The 14,035-nt window shown below is 48.2% G+C and overlaps 2 protein-coding genes across 3 annotated transcripts in view; one reads left to right on the top strand and one right to left on the bottom strand.

The window, feature by feature from the left end:
• Positions 1 to 71: 71 nt before the first annotated feature.
• Positions 72 to 4,653, top strand: MMGT1 (membrane magnesium transporter 1). Its single transcript, XM_035325521.1, has 4 exons — positions 72 to 238; positions 385 to 437; positions 1,317 to 1,420; positions 2,383 to 4,653. Exons 1-4 carry the CDS (start codon positions 157 to 159, stop codon positions 2,543 to 2,545), a joined length of 402 nt encoding a protein of 133 aa, XP_035181412.1. The 5' UTR covers positions 72 to 156; the 3' UTR covers positions 2,546 to 4,653.
• Positions 4,654 to 13,441: 8,788 nt separating this feature from the next.
• Positions 13,442 to 14,035, bottom strand: part of LOC118165939 (integrator complex subunit 6-like) — a 38,122-nt gene continuing 37,528 nt past the window's right edge. For both annotated transcript variants that reach the window (XR_004750289.1, XR_004750288.1), the window contains exon 19: positions 13,442 to 13,818. The gene's annotated coding sequence lies outside the window, so the exon portion shown is untranslated. The remainder of the gene's footprint in view (positions 13,819 to 14,035) is intronic.

Here is a 14,035-nt window from a genome sequence, read left to right on the forward strand (position 1 = left end):
CCCGGGCCCGCCTGGGGAACCGGGGGCCGGGCCACGCCCCCTCCGCCGCACAGGCCCCGCCCCTTCGGCCCCGGCCCCGGTGCCGGCCCCGTGACGGCATCAGGCGGCGCCCGGCGGCGGGGGCGCCCCTGTCGGCGGCGGGGCGCGGCGGGCAGGATGGCGGCGGCCTCGCTGTGGAAGGGGTTGGTGGGGCTCGGCCTCTTCGCCCTGGCGCACGCGGCCTTCTCGGCGGCGCAGCGTGAGTGGGGCACCGGCGGCGGGGTGGGGGCTCGGCCGGAGCGGGGGGAGCCGCGGGGAGCCGGGGCCGGCGGCTCGGGGCTCGGGGCCCGGTGCCCGTCGTCGGGGCGCTGGGGCCAGCCGCAGCCGTGCGCTTCTCTTCCGCAGATCGCTCCTACATGAGGCTGACGGAGAAGGAGGACGAGACGCTGCCCATAGACGTGAGTCGGGCTGGACGGCTGCCGGGCGGCCGCCTGGCAGCGGCGGTGCGGGGACAGGAGGGGAGAAGCGGCCCGGGAGCTCTCCCGGTGCGCTCGCACCGAGCTGCCGGTGTCAAAAAGAACTTGATTTGCACCCCCAGTTCCCTGCTGCCTCTGTCAGAGGGAACAAAGGGCAGGGCCAGACCTCCCGCTCCTTCCCCAGGACTACCCTGAGACACCTCGCCCAAATTCCCCGAGCACAGCTTTAGCCTCAGAGTGCTCCTGCTCTCATCTCCTGCTCTGCAGCATAAACATCCTCCTCCCTCTGGCTTCTGTTGGCTGACATTTGTTTATCCAGCGTGGCCGTGTGCCCGTTTGATCCCAGCACAACCTGCTTCTGCAAGGGTTTCTTGCTGCATTGGTGTTTGCTTTTTTCTTGTCTATGGTGGTTTGATTCCACTTCAATTATTATCTCTTTTGTTTTTGCTGAATCTGAAAGTTAAGGAGATGAAATACCCACCACAACCAGGACATTTGGACAGAGCAGCAGCTGTCACCCCTGCACAGCACAGGCTGGCCACTGACTCATTTCTCAGAAAGAGTATTAGGTCCTTAAGTGCACAAAAGCACGGTGTTTTGTCCCACAGATCTCGCTGAGGAGCTGTGTGAATCGATGCAGTTCCCGTAGTACAGCTTGTCTGCTAGGTGCCGTGAGCTCTTAGCTCTGCCACCATCTCTTGGTGCCATCTTTCCGTGCCTCAGTTTCCCTACTGTTGAACTGCCCGCCTCTGTAAAGCACTTTATGTCACTGGATAAAAAGCAAAAGAGATGCTGATGAGATTTTTTTTAAAACAATAATATTTAGTAATCTGTATGTTGCATTGTTTCCCTCTCCTACAGATAGTTCTTCAGACTCTGCTAGCCTTTGCAGTTACGTGCTATGGGATAGTACATATCGCAGGAGAATTTAAAGATATGGATGCCACTTCAGAACTAAAAAATAAGTATGTTTTATTTCTTCTCTTCATAAACACATGTATCCATTACGCTCTATGCAAACAGCACGTCTGTGAAATAGCAGGTCTCTCTTTAGCTCAGTTCTTCTACGCATGCTGTAGACGTAACACAGGAACAGTCACATCTGGGAAAGCCAACAATGTGTGGAACTTAAGACAGAGTTAGATAACCGGAAGAAATTAAATAAACTTCTTGTTTTTCCCCATCCAAAATCCTGCTGCGCAGATTTGGTAGAGGAATGAAATGTTTGCCTGGGAAGTAAGAGCTTAGCAGTCACAAACTGCTGTCACAAGATGGCCTCAGACCGCAGGGCAGTATGCCTGGCTCACCCTCCGTTGCACATTGCTTCTTCCCAAGAGCCTGAACTACTGGAATCTCACAGTCTCAGTCAAGGCCAAATGTCAGACGTCTGAAAGATTTTAAGAAAATAAAGAATTTTGAATTTAGATTTTAAAAAGGATATGAACTGGGGTTGGTAGAGGTAATCTTTCTGGCCGTTCCCAAAATCCTAGGGAAATACGGAAATTGAACAAGTTGGCATCACTATATTTAGTGCTTACCTAAAACCCTTAGCTTCAGGTGTGGAAAGGGCTGGGAAGCTGACAGCGTCAAGTTATTAAGACAAGTGACATCTGAAATAAGGCCATCACGTTTGGTGCGCGTGTAGTTGGTAATTCTCAGAGCTGCCCTTTAGCTCAGGGAAGGAAAGTAAAGTTTGTCTGCAGCAGGGGCAGCTTCTGCATATTGAGCAGTCAGTGTTTGTCAGGCATCTTGGCTTTGTATCTCTTCTGTGACTTAGTTTAGACTTACAAGGTGAGCATGTCTCCCTAGGGTTTGGATTCAAAACTTGTATTTCTGTGTACGGAAAAGCTGCTATACCCTAGACTGACCCTTTCAAAGCCCCTGTTTTAAGGAGTATTAACGCTGACTTTTTACCTTTATTTTGAAGGACGTTTGACACATTAAGGAACCATCCATCATTTTATGTATTTAACCATCGTGGTAGAGTATTGTTCCAGTCCCCAGACACAGTGAATTCTTCTTCAAACCAAGATGCTTTGTCATCCAGCTCGTCACTGAAATTTCGAAAACTTGAACCTCTGCGCCGCTAAGACTTTTACAGATTATAATAATAATACGGGACACTGAGATGTAATATTCAAGTCGGGGATGTAAACACTTTTTTTAATTTCTGGAGCAGTATTTATATTGATCTTCCAGACTTTATAAAGTATATATATATAAACTAAGGACCTTCTTTGTACACTGTTAATGGAAATGAATTGTGAATTGGCAATGCAGTGTAAATTATTCTACAATTATGCTGTGAAACACATCTTCAAATTTTCATATATTAAAAAAAAAAGTTGCAGGTGACCTAACTTCAGATAAACAAAAAACAAGCTAGTTTTTACTGCGATTACTGTTCTTTGCTAAGAGGGAATGTTTGAGTGCTATTTATTTTCTCAGTTTGCTTGCACTACAGTTTATGGAACTCCTTCAGAAATACTGTGTGCGCTGCGTCACTTAACAGCAGAAAAAGGGCAGCGTCTCCTGTTCCTAAAATGCCTTGGAGACCTGCATGGTGTAGGCACAGGAAGTCAAAAGGTTGCTTTTGTTTTATTTTTTTTTTTTTTTTTTACCAATACTGGGAAATAGTTGTGTGAAGTTTTTTTTTGTTTCTTAGTTTTTCATTATCACATTTAATTTGTTTCTCTCCTCTGTTTAAATGTAAACTGTCCTATGTTGCCCCAAGTTGTCTGGGATGTAGCTGTACAGTTGGTGGCTGTGTGGGGAAGGGAGCTCACTTCGGATCACATAGATCATCTACTATGCTTGGGTTGTTTACCCACGCTATTTATGTTCCGTTTGGTTGTACGTACAGGAATGTTCCTCAGATGTCTGAATGGTGTGTTAGTACCTCAAAATGGCACTGGATACTAGTTCCCAAGTCATCTTCTATGAGATGTATCTAAGTATCAATAAGAAATGTCCCTTCTGTAAATGTTACAGGGGTAGGGTCCAGCAGCTGTATCTGTTTACTGGTGTTAGGACAGTACAGATTATCAACAAGTCATGGTACTAGCCCCTTTTCTGTCAACAGAGCCTTTAAAATTGATTTTGTTTTCCAGTTGAGCCCTGTGTTGATTTAAGTTGACTGTCTTGATTGTATTAGGACAGATTATATGGTCCTTAGCTCCACTGTCTTCTCAATTCTGACCTCCACTTAGGGGCTGAATCAATGCTAAATTTTTTCTTGGTCTGGCATTTCAGTCCAGAAATGGAACGCTCTTCTCCCACCTACCTGCTATAGCAAGAGATGGTAATTTGAGATACTGATGGGGCCAACTAGAATTTTGCGTAGTCTGAGAATGTCTCACAACCTCCAAGCAAATTCAGCCTTTTGTCCTAGCATCTGTTTTTTTAAACCGCTAAGAACCGTTCAAGGCAAAAAGCTTAGCAAAAATACTGTGTAAACTGAAGCCTCTTTTTTCCAGCTCTGCCCATCCTATGGAGTGGGTGCCCCAATGCTACAGCAATATCCATAGCTGCTGCTCTTCAATCACTCTTAAGTAACTGGGTTTGGTTGGAAAGGGTTACTCTGCCAGCTGAAACCTGAAGTGTTCTGGTTTCCTCCTAGCTGATGTCACAAATCAGCTCGTGACAACTGCTGTCACCAAAGGCCTCTGAAATCGTGTCAGGTCAGCTCTCTATTACAAAAAACTTTCCTTGGGGAATTGGGCTGCTGTGGTAGTAGTCGCTGCATGGAGAAAATGGCTGAACATCAGCCAGCTGTCCTTGCAGGGTTCAGAGGAAACTGCAGATAAAAGTACTGGAAGGAAGGAGAGGCAAGGCAGGTCAGTAACCACTGTACCAGACTGATCCTACAACTGTGGTTGGCAGTGAGCCATTTGGAGAGGGTCTCTTAGAGCAGGGCTGCTCACCCCTAATGTCTAAGAAGCCCCATTTGTGCTACGGTAAGGCTGTGTGGACCTGCCCACGGTGGGTGGTGCGGCTGTGTGACAGTTCTAAGTCATTCTTGGAGAAAAACATTGCTTTTTCAGACTGTTATGCTAGGAGCACCCTGTTGGCTGTACCAGGTCTCTCTTGTGACAGGTAGCCTTACTCTTCAGCAGCAACGGTTATATCACAGAGCTGTACAAATTATTTTTTCTTATTGATCTTGCAATGTTCAATAAAAACTGATATCCTAAAAGTGTTTGGGAGTGGTCTGCTTATTTCTGACCTGGAGCCTGCTGCAGCAAGTCCCTGATGGATGCTTATTTAACAGCGCCTGCCTAGTATTAACAAGAAATGGTCTTGCCTTCCTTGTGGCAGCTCTGCGTGAAAATGCATGCCTGGCCTGGCATTCAGTACTAGGAGGTAAGATCAGTACAGGGAATGAAAATAACGTGCTCCAAGTAGCTAAACAAGACGCTCAGGCTGAAAATGTTACTGGCCTGTGGTTTTCTGCCTTTGCAATTCTTAGCCAACATACCTAGTGGAGCTGACATGGTTTCTGTCTTCCATTTAACCATAGCAAAGGCTTTTCTACTGTGTGCTAATAATCCCCAGTCTATCCGCAAGGACAGGCTGGAGCAAGGGCTGGTATTGCAACAGTTGCTGGGGAAACTGGCAGCCAACCCATGGGGCTGGAGATAGTTAGCATCGCGGCCTTGAGCAAGATGATTTTTCACTGGCTGTCCTGGTTTTCTTTTGGGGGATGCTGGAAAGTTATCAAAGAAGGAGCTTGCTTAACTACAGCATCCATCATGATTGCACCATGAAGAAAGCAGCAGTCACCCTTCATCTGCTTGCTGTGCTGCCACAGTTGTCTGCATCCAGCACTGGAGACGAGCGTGTAAAAGCCAGTAACCAGCATCTTAAAGAAGGAGCACCTTAACCAGCCCGCAGAGATACACTGAGCTTACCTTGCAAAGTGCGAGCAGCACAGTTCCTCACAGATAAGCTGCCCTTCTAAAGCAAACCAAAAGTTGTGCCAACAGCTTCTTGGGTCAGCCCGACTAGGGAGAGTTTCCAAGCCTGCCCAGCACACTTTTGCAACCTTCAAGTTGATTTGGCTGCAGGATGGGATGTTTCTACTACATTAAATAGGAAAAAAAACATGCTGATAATTGGCATTTGTCACTGACATAGCTTGATCTGCCTTATTTTTGTTGTTTTCTCCAATCCTCCTCTCCAGCCAGCGTCAGTTCAGTGGGGAATTTCTGTTTGTTTCTTTAGAGGGGGCAGGAGTAGTTCCGACCCTGACCAGGCTCAGTGCCCAGCACCGCCTTTTGTGTCAGCTCCCTCACTGCTGCCACCCCTTCCCTGGCACAAGCTGGGCAGGGTTCTGGTGGAGAGCTCTGGTTTGGCGTCTCTGAACTGCAGCACCTCCTCTGCGAATAACTTCATTAACACACATTAGTTTCCAAGTCTTGCAGTCACCAAGGTGCTTACCCTCCACGCACGTCCAGAGATGGAGCGCCCTGGAGCTGTCAGCAGCACATGGAAGCAAAGCGCAGCCGTGAGGGCAGTCAGTGCCGCTCGGGAAGGCCGAGGCCTGCTGTGCCTTCTCCCCACTGCTGCAGAGCGCTGGCTTAAAGCCTTCTGGTGAAAGCTGGCGGCCAACCACCCCTTTCCCGGAAGCTCACAAGCACAGGGACAGCTCTGCCCTTGGAGAACACAGGAAATGGCAATCACTTTCTGCTCTGAAATGATTTTTGGCCTCCTCTCTCACTTCCCATGCTTCGGGAAGCCCCTCTGGCCCCAGTGGGACAAGGAGCCGGCAGCTCCCACCCGGCTTTCCTGCTGTCCCCAGCCCGTGCCTGCACGAGGGGAAGGGCACAGAGAACCTATTTTGAACGTAAAACTATCAGGAAACTTCGGTACCAGCTTTCCTTAGCCAGAGCTAGTAGTGAAGGCGAAAGTCCCCTTGGCTGGCTTGGCCTTGAGGTTCACCTTGAAGCTGTAATCACCTGGGGGAGAACCACGGCGTGAATAAATTTGGTACTTGAGCAGGTAAAAGTCTTTTAATCAGCCCCACATTGGCCTCAGTGACATGATGTCATTTCAAAACACTTCGGACTGCAACAGAAGCTATATCCTTAAAATGGCAGCTAATTAATTTTCCCGTCCTGCTAACTTAATCCTTTTTCCAGCCAAGAAAGGCAAGTGGGAGTTCACGCAGCAGCGAGGCGGCCAGGAGCCTGGCAGCGCGAGCAGAACGTCTGTCAGAACACCGGCCCCACGACGCTTTGGCAGGGGCCCAGGCTTTGCAGTGTCACAGTTTATCAGGAGTTTTTCAAGGGAAAGGGTTAAGAAAGGGTGAAATCTGGATGAACAAACCGATGGTTTGTCCTACACCAGCAGTCCAGGGGAGCCCCCAGGCCCCCCAGGGGGACCAAGCGCACTATTCACTGGCATTTCGGGGCTGCGGTGTAACCGTGCTGCCAGACAGAGCGCCTGGTGCTGGCAGTGCCCTCCCTGTCCTTGCTGGTGCTGCTGAACCACTTTCCTGGGGATTAGCCGGAGGCACAGCACGCTGCAGGAGGACTTCGCTCCAGATTTAAAGGAAAAAAAAATCCCCCTCCCCCCCCCAAGGTTTTTCAGAAAAGCTCAGGGCCAGCCCCCCAAGGCCAGCCTTGACGTACTCGAAGGCCCAGGCCACGCCAGCAACCCCTGTGCCCCGGGAGGTCCCTGCTGCAGTGCAGGACCTAACGAGTGTCCGGCCCGCCCTAAGTGCTGAGGCGGTGATTTACGCCCTTGTCCTGCGCACACAAATGCAGAAAACAGATGCTTGCATCAAAGGGTGGCTTTGGAGGAGACGGGTCAGCAGACATGCCAAGAATCAGCTCGCAAAACCCCCTCGAGGCTTCCTCGCTTCCCCACATCAGACGTGCGGGCTCAGCCGCGCTGAGGACAGCCATGCAGGAAGGCAGTGGCCCCCTGCACAGCCCAGAGTGTAGGGAGGGGAGGGAAGAGGAGAGAAAGGGCAACACAACCTCCCCTCCTTCTCTGAGGGCACCGTGCTGCACCTGGTTTGCAGCCCACCACTGCATACAGATCTCTGTCCAGGGACCCCAGTGAGATCGGTGATTTCAAAGCCAGAGCCTCAGCACCACCGCGAAGCAGAAGCTGGCACGTTCTGCTTGTGTCATTACTTCAGTGCCCAACTTAATACAACAGCCCCAAACTGATCCCAAAGGAAAGGCTGCAGCAGAGTGAGACCTGCTCTCTTCTTGCATGGGATGGACCCACACAGCCTATGGGATACAACAGGGCTGGTTAATAAACCCCGATCGACTGCAAGCATGGCCAAGCTTCTGCATTGGTTTGGCCAGGGTTGATGAGAGGACGACCTCCAAAAGGGGCAAGGTGAGGTACTTTCCCACCCAACACGATGCAAACAGAGCTCATTTCTTCCAGCATACCTGGTCAGGAATGGCCTGCAAGGCTTTCTCCTCTCTGCCCTTGCTTCTCACATGCAAGAGGTAACTGCAGAGCCTAGAAGGGCTAAAAATGAGTCTCAACACCACGATGCTCCCAGCAGCCCTGGGACACTCGGCGGGGATCAGCTAACACGCAAGTTAAGACAGGAGCACTGAAAAAAAACAGGTGAGTCATTGCAGATGCAGTTCCAGAGGAGCAGAGAGGTGGTCGGGTGCCCAGCAGCACAGCACCACACACACACATCGCTCGCCACGCACTGACCCCAGCCCCACGCTGAGATTGCACCAACGGCCTCCCTGAAGAGGTAGTCTGGGCTCCGGTTTCTGCCTTCCAGAGGAGCTCCCGTTCTGCACATTTGTATCCAAGGATGAACAGGGCAAAGCTTTAATCGGCATTTTCAAACTCCTACTGGTTTCCTACTGTGACAAGAGCAGTCCCTTCCAGGTCTTTGCTTGCATGGCCCTGTCCCACTTCAGGAGCGGGCACTTTCAGTCCCAAGGTGCAAAGCAGATCCTAGGAAGGGAAGTGCTCACTGGTCACATCCACACAAACACAGGACTGTGCCATCTGGAACCCAAGCAAGAAACAGGCTTCCAGCTGCCCCGTGAGGTCAGAGCCTCCTTGGGGCCCTGTTGCACGCACTTCTGGAAGAAGCCATGGCCCAACCTATCCAGCAGCAGTTTCCTTTCGCAGCTCGGCCTCACCAGCGACCACTTTACCTCAGGGGAACACTCTGCCTGTCCCCAGGAAGGAGGCAGTCTGGCCTCCCTCACCCCATCTCACCCGCTGCGAGCCACAGACGAGCGTCCTTTCCTTTCCAGCACCTCCCGGAGCACAGCGTGCCCAGGGCCTGCTGCTGCCATCAGTGCAGCACTGAGCCCTGCACGCCCTGCCCGCATCCAGCCCCAGGCAAGCAAATGCTGCTGCTGCAGCATTTTAAGTCCTATAGATTTGTATTCCTGGTCTCTGCTCCTGCAGAGGAATTTGCTGAATGTGATGCATTTCAAACGGCCTTTCCCAGAGCTCACCAGTCCCCCACCTCCTATGCCACTAATGACTACTTTGGAGAGCAGCTTCCACACCCTGCCCACTTGTTGGCAGAGGAGAGAGCCCTGAATCTGGGAATCAGAGGAATTTAAAACACACTTCTGCGACAGCTGAGAAAGACACGGTGCCAGAGCAGCTCAGGTCAGAAACCAGAGCTCAGATTGGAAGAGGCGGCAGTAACATCACCAGCACCTACGGGCTTTGGCCATGTCTTCACAGCCTCCTCCCGCCCTCTTTCTGAGCTCCCACTTTTCTCCAGCTCCAGAAGAGCACTTCCAGCCCACAGCAAGACTGTGGGGAGGAGCCCACTGACAACACAAGCCCAGCAGCCAGCAGGCTGCTTTGTGGTGGGATTTTCAACACCAGGGAAAGAATTCAGCACACAAGACCAAATTAGGGCATGGATTTTATAACCATCTTTGCTGGTGACACACTGTATGACCCTGGGTAAGTCCCTCCATCCATCTTTAAAGACACTCTCAGAGGAGTGCCACAACACTGTAATTAGCAGCCCTACAAGTACTCGAGATAGTTTGTCTCTCTTCCAGAATACCCAACTGCAGATGAACTGGAACAATCCTATTTTCAAATTCTGCAAGCAACTGGGATCCAGGCTGCTCTCAGATCAGCCACTTAAACAACATAATCAAAGTTAAGCGTGCCAGCTGTGCACAAAGGATTTTAATACACTGCATGGACCAGAAATTAGCCTGAAGAACTAATGTTATTTTTCCATGTCTGGGATGCCACAGTCAAGCAGCTGCACTATAATCATCTGCAATCAGCAAAAAATTTATCGCTTTCTAGTCTTGGGGTGGAAATGCTCATTTTTATTTCTATCCAGCTTACAAAAGCACCCTGGAATCCTGAGGCACCCATTACCGAGAGATCAGGCAGCTACTACGGCAATGAAAATCGGTAAGAAGTCTTCCACGTTCTGCAGTCAAAACCCAATTACATTGACAAGTTCCTAAGCTTTCCGAGTTGTGCACACAGTAACGGCTCACACTACCACCACCTCAAGAAACAGTACAGGCATTTCCACAAACCCAGCCAAAACCTAGCTCCAGTTGCCTATGGTCACGCACCCACGTACCCCGCGGTCAGCCGATGGCTCCGAGCAGTCCCTCCGTGCAGAAGACCTGAGCGCAGCCTCGCTTCCTTCTCTGCACACCACCTCTGCACAGCTGCGAGATGAAGCAAGAGGGGAAGCTTTCCAACTCCATCCTTTCCAAAGGACTGCACATCTCTTTGATGTGTTCTACATATTAAATATTTACAAATAAAATATAACATTAAAATATGCACGTACTGTGAACAAAGTGATGAGAAACAGGCAGGCCACACGGAACAAGCTTTGCCCTTTTAACTAGCAAACTGCTTCACAAACCCGTCCTCCTTTCCACTGTCCTGTGAGGCAGTAAGTATTTTACAAGCAGGGGCACACCACCCAGATGCCTTCCTTGCAAACAGCTTTCTGTCGCTCCTGGCAGCTGCTCAGCAGTGGCAAGCGGAGCACCGGTACACAGAACACTGCCAGAGGTGCTCAGTATTTTCAGGGACATCACGCAAGACTGCTTGCGTTACAGGAATGACAGGGATCGAAATGACAGCAAGCACATATGAACGCCAAGGATCCGGCTACTTCCACTGCTGTTGGAGCTGAGCCAGGAATCTAGAATAGCCATGAAACTCCCATTGCAGATGTAGAGATGAAACTTCCCCTAGCTCTCAGAAAACAGATAAATCTCCAGCAAAAATCTGATCAGGGGTTTCCATTCCACTGTGTTTCCCAGACCAAACTATTAAACTTTACTGTGAATTGTGTATCAGCTTCAACTCAAATTCAAAAGCTTATAAAAGGTAGCTTCTTTAGTGGCTTTCCAGCTCACGTTAAAGGCTCATTTTGTTTTCTTTACATGGTATCACACAGTCCCCATTCCAGGCAAACCCACGTGGCTGCCAACCCAGGGAAGGCATATGCAGCTCTATTCTTTTACCGTGTCTGAAAACATTCTCCGCTGAGTTGACCACAAGGCTGTACAAACAGTGTAACTTCTTCCCCGGCATGTTCTTTTTCTGAACTCTGAATAACCGGCTGCTCACAGTACCAGATCTGCACTCCCGGCCTGAGAATTGTCTCATATGCTTCTTAAGCAAAAGCTCTGAAGTGCAAAACCAGATCAAATGGAAGCAGCTTTCACAGCATGCAAGGCACGCTGCCTTTCCCACTGACTCCACCAAGACCCCCTACCCACGGCTCTCTACCTGATGGATAACAACGGAGTTCTTGCAAAACTGCCGCACTGGTTAGCCACTACTAAGAAACGGTTGCAAGCATTGTCAACACAGAATGAGAGAAGAAAAACATCAACACTAAAGCCAAGCCAGCAGTCTACTTTAACGGATGCAACCACATGCCAAGTTGCAGCTGAATTGGAAACATGGAGAAAATCAGATACATTAGTGTCTTTGGTTTAGTCCTCCCTACCTGAAACGCCAGTCTAAAACACATAAAAACACTGATCACAAGATTCAGATTTAATAGTCCCAGTTAACAACTCCTGCAGGCCGCAAGTTTTTCCTAAATCCCTAAGCATTATCCTTCTCCAGTTTCCACTCAGGACAGACTTCAGCTCGTTTTTGCAGATGTGAAAGCACAAGCTCCTTTTAAATCCAGCGACTACCATCCTTCCTTCAGCTCTCTGCCAAACGTCGTTTCTGCCAGATCACTTCTGAGGTGTCTTTGGCCTTGTTTTCAGCTTACTGAGGTTGCAGCATCTTCAAGAGGAGTGCTGCAGAGACCATTTGCTAAAGGTGTGATATTGCCATGCTGGCTGGTATCAAACAGGACAGTTCAGCTTTATAGTTTGCTTCCGTTACCCAATCCATATCTGGTCTTATTTTTCTATCTAAAGCTTCTTAGTAGATACTAAAGGACAAAACCAAATGCAATACCCTACATCACTGCCATTGCAGCCAGACAGCTTCGAGGCAAGACGTGGAGAAAATTACCAGGAGGAAAAAATAAATAAATAAATAAATCTTTTCTACCCTTTCCAGGAGTAGACATAGGAAGAGGAAAGCAGATAGGAAATTGCTCGGCCACTGCAAACCCAAAGCACAGTTACAGCCTCTCCGGCATTTATTTTGGAAGATGACAATCATTTTCTGATGCTGGCTAGGCAAAAATACACTCCTGTACATCATAAATGTACAGCACGTGAATTAGGAACAGCAACACCTAACAGAGATCTTCCAAGCGACTGGACCCTAGGAGCTGCAAGGCTATGGGCTCACTTTAGGAAAGAGGAAAACTCCTTCAGTTTACAAGAGAAAACTAAAAATAATAAGCACTGAGGATGCCCAGTTAGGGTCAAAAGAGACAGAAGAAGCAGAATACATACTGGTATCTGAACAGTTTAACTGTGCTGCATTATTTTAACCTTGCATAAGGGCTCAAAAAAATTAAGTTTGAGCCAAGTACATACAGCATCCCATATTCCATCTACACATACATACGGATTTGCCAGTCTGTGCCATTCCCTGATCCCATTCAGGAACACCCCTGGTGCTCAGAGACTGCTCTGTCCTACAGACGTGCTCTCAGCAGTGCAGCTGTTGCTTCAGGCGTCATGGTCTCCACCCACAAGAGGGAAGGCCTGACACAAGGATTATGCCTAGTGAACTGTGCCATTCAAAGTCTGTGGCTGTATTTTTTCCAATGCATTTCTACCCACACCAAGCATGGCCGCTTGTCTTACAAAGAATTCTCTCTGTTAATGTTTTCCTTAACGCAGGCATGAAGCATCCACTGGTTTTCTAAGCAAGCAACGTTCCTTTTAAGTTCCATTTGGGATGCAGGACTACATGCATTCTGAGATTTATCCCACTCATTTTTCTTCATCTTGTCATTGGCACGGTCTGCAAAGACGTCTTCTTTCTTCTCATGAAGACTCAAGTCCAGTTCAGTGTTAGGCATCTTTCCCCTCTGCTGTTCTAATCCAAATTCAATTTATTCAGATAAAACAATAGTGAGGTAAGAGAAAACTGAGTTGAACAGATGTTTTTGTGGTTCCTGTTCATTTTCTGATGTATAAGCTTCCAAACAAGTGAATAAAAGTCACCATCTTCCTGTAGCTAATTTTGCAGACATCTGCATCACATCAGATGAGTAGGTTTAGATACTAACAAGGTTGCAGCCCCTGCTCAGGCACATCATGATCCAGAGATGAGTGCCTCTGGAATCAAGAAAGAAACTTAAGAAAAAATCAACTAGAAGAAACTGTCTCCTCTTACCACCACCTATTTAAAAAATAGAGTATTACATGTACATAACCTGGCATTTCAAAACCACGTACACACAGTATACCTGACCTACTGCAAATAAATTCCCTCTTACGAGTCCACCATTAGGCACGAGGTGTCTTGTGACACAGAGCTGCCATGTAAGGATTCTGAAGGGATGAATTGCTCTTTTTATCACTGTGTTCCAAGGTATTACTGTGTTTTTAAGTATGTTCAGCTGTACAGATGAGTACATTACTGCTAAGAGTTCAGAAATGTTTATAACAACTTCTTTCCATGTGTCACTTTTTCACATAGCATCGTAACAAAGATACTGCTTTTGGATTTTATTTCCTTCTTGAATTTCACTGGTGTAATTCCAATGGTCAAACTACCCCTTCCAGAAAGACAAGGCCACTGCTTCACAGGAGAAGGAAAAGACATCTCACAGGTTGCCTAGTACTAAAAATACTAATAGAAACAGAAGTTCAGGCCATCAAATCTGTTTCCCTGCTTCTTGTGCTGGCTGGTCAAGTGGAATCTTTAGGATATTCGAAGTACTTTGTAAAGAGCTTGTTAACACGAGCACAACTTCAACCTGTCTTTTAAAACAAAGCTGTTAAAGGAGCAGGAGGATGTTTTTAAATGAGAACAACTGAAAATAAAATTATCTGAAGAGCCACTTACTACTGGCATATTACTGTTTAAAAAGAAAAAAATAATTACGTGCAGGTGCTTCAGTCTCCTTTGCATGTTCTGTGATACACAGCATTACCTTTGAACAAAAGAGTAAGAGGAACGGAGGAGAGGATATT

The sequence above is a fragment of the Oxyura jamaicensis genome, chromosome 4, assembly GCF_011077185.1.
Source record: "Oxyura jamaicensis isolate SHBP4307 breed ruddy duck chromosome 4, BPBGC_Ojam_1.0, whole genome shotgun sequence".
Taxonomy (NCBI): Eukaryota; Metazoa; Chordata; class Aves; order Anseriformes; family Anatidae; genus Oxyura; species Oxyura jamaicensis.

Excerpts from the sequence above, each read along its gene's own strand:
- MMGT1 (XM_035325521.1), top strand. The coding sequence starts at position 157 with ATGGCGGCGGCCTCGCTGTGGAAGGGGTTGGTGGGGCTCGGCCTCTTC. Across the intron at positions 239-384 it reads GGCCTTCTCGGCGGCGCAGC|ATCGCTCCTACATGAGGCTG; the intron begins GTGAGTGGGGCA and ends TCTCTTCCGCAG. Across the intron at positions 1,421-2,382 it reads ACTTCAGAACTAAAAAATAA|GACGTTTGACACATTAAGGA; the intron begins GTATGTTTTATT and ends TTTATTTTGAAG.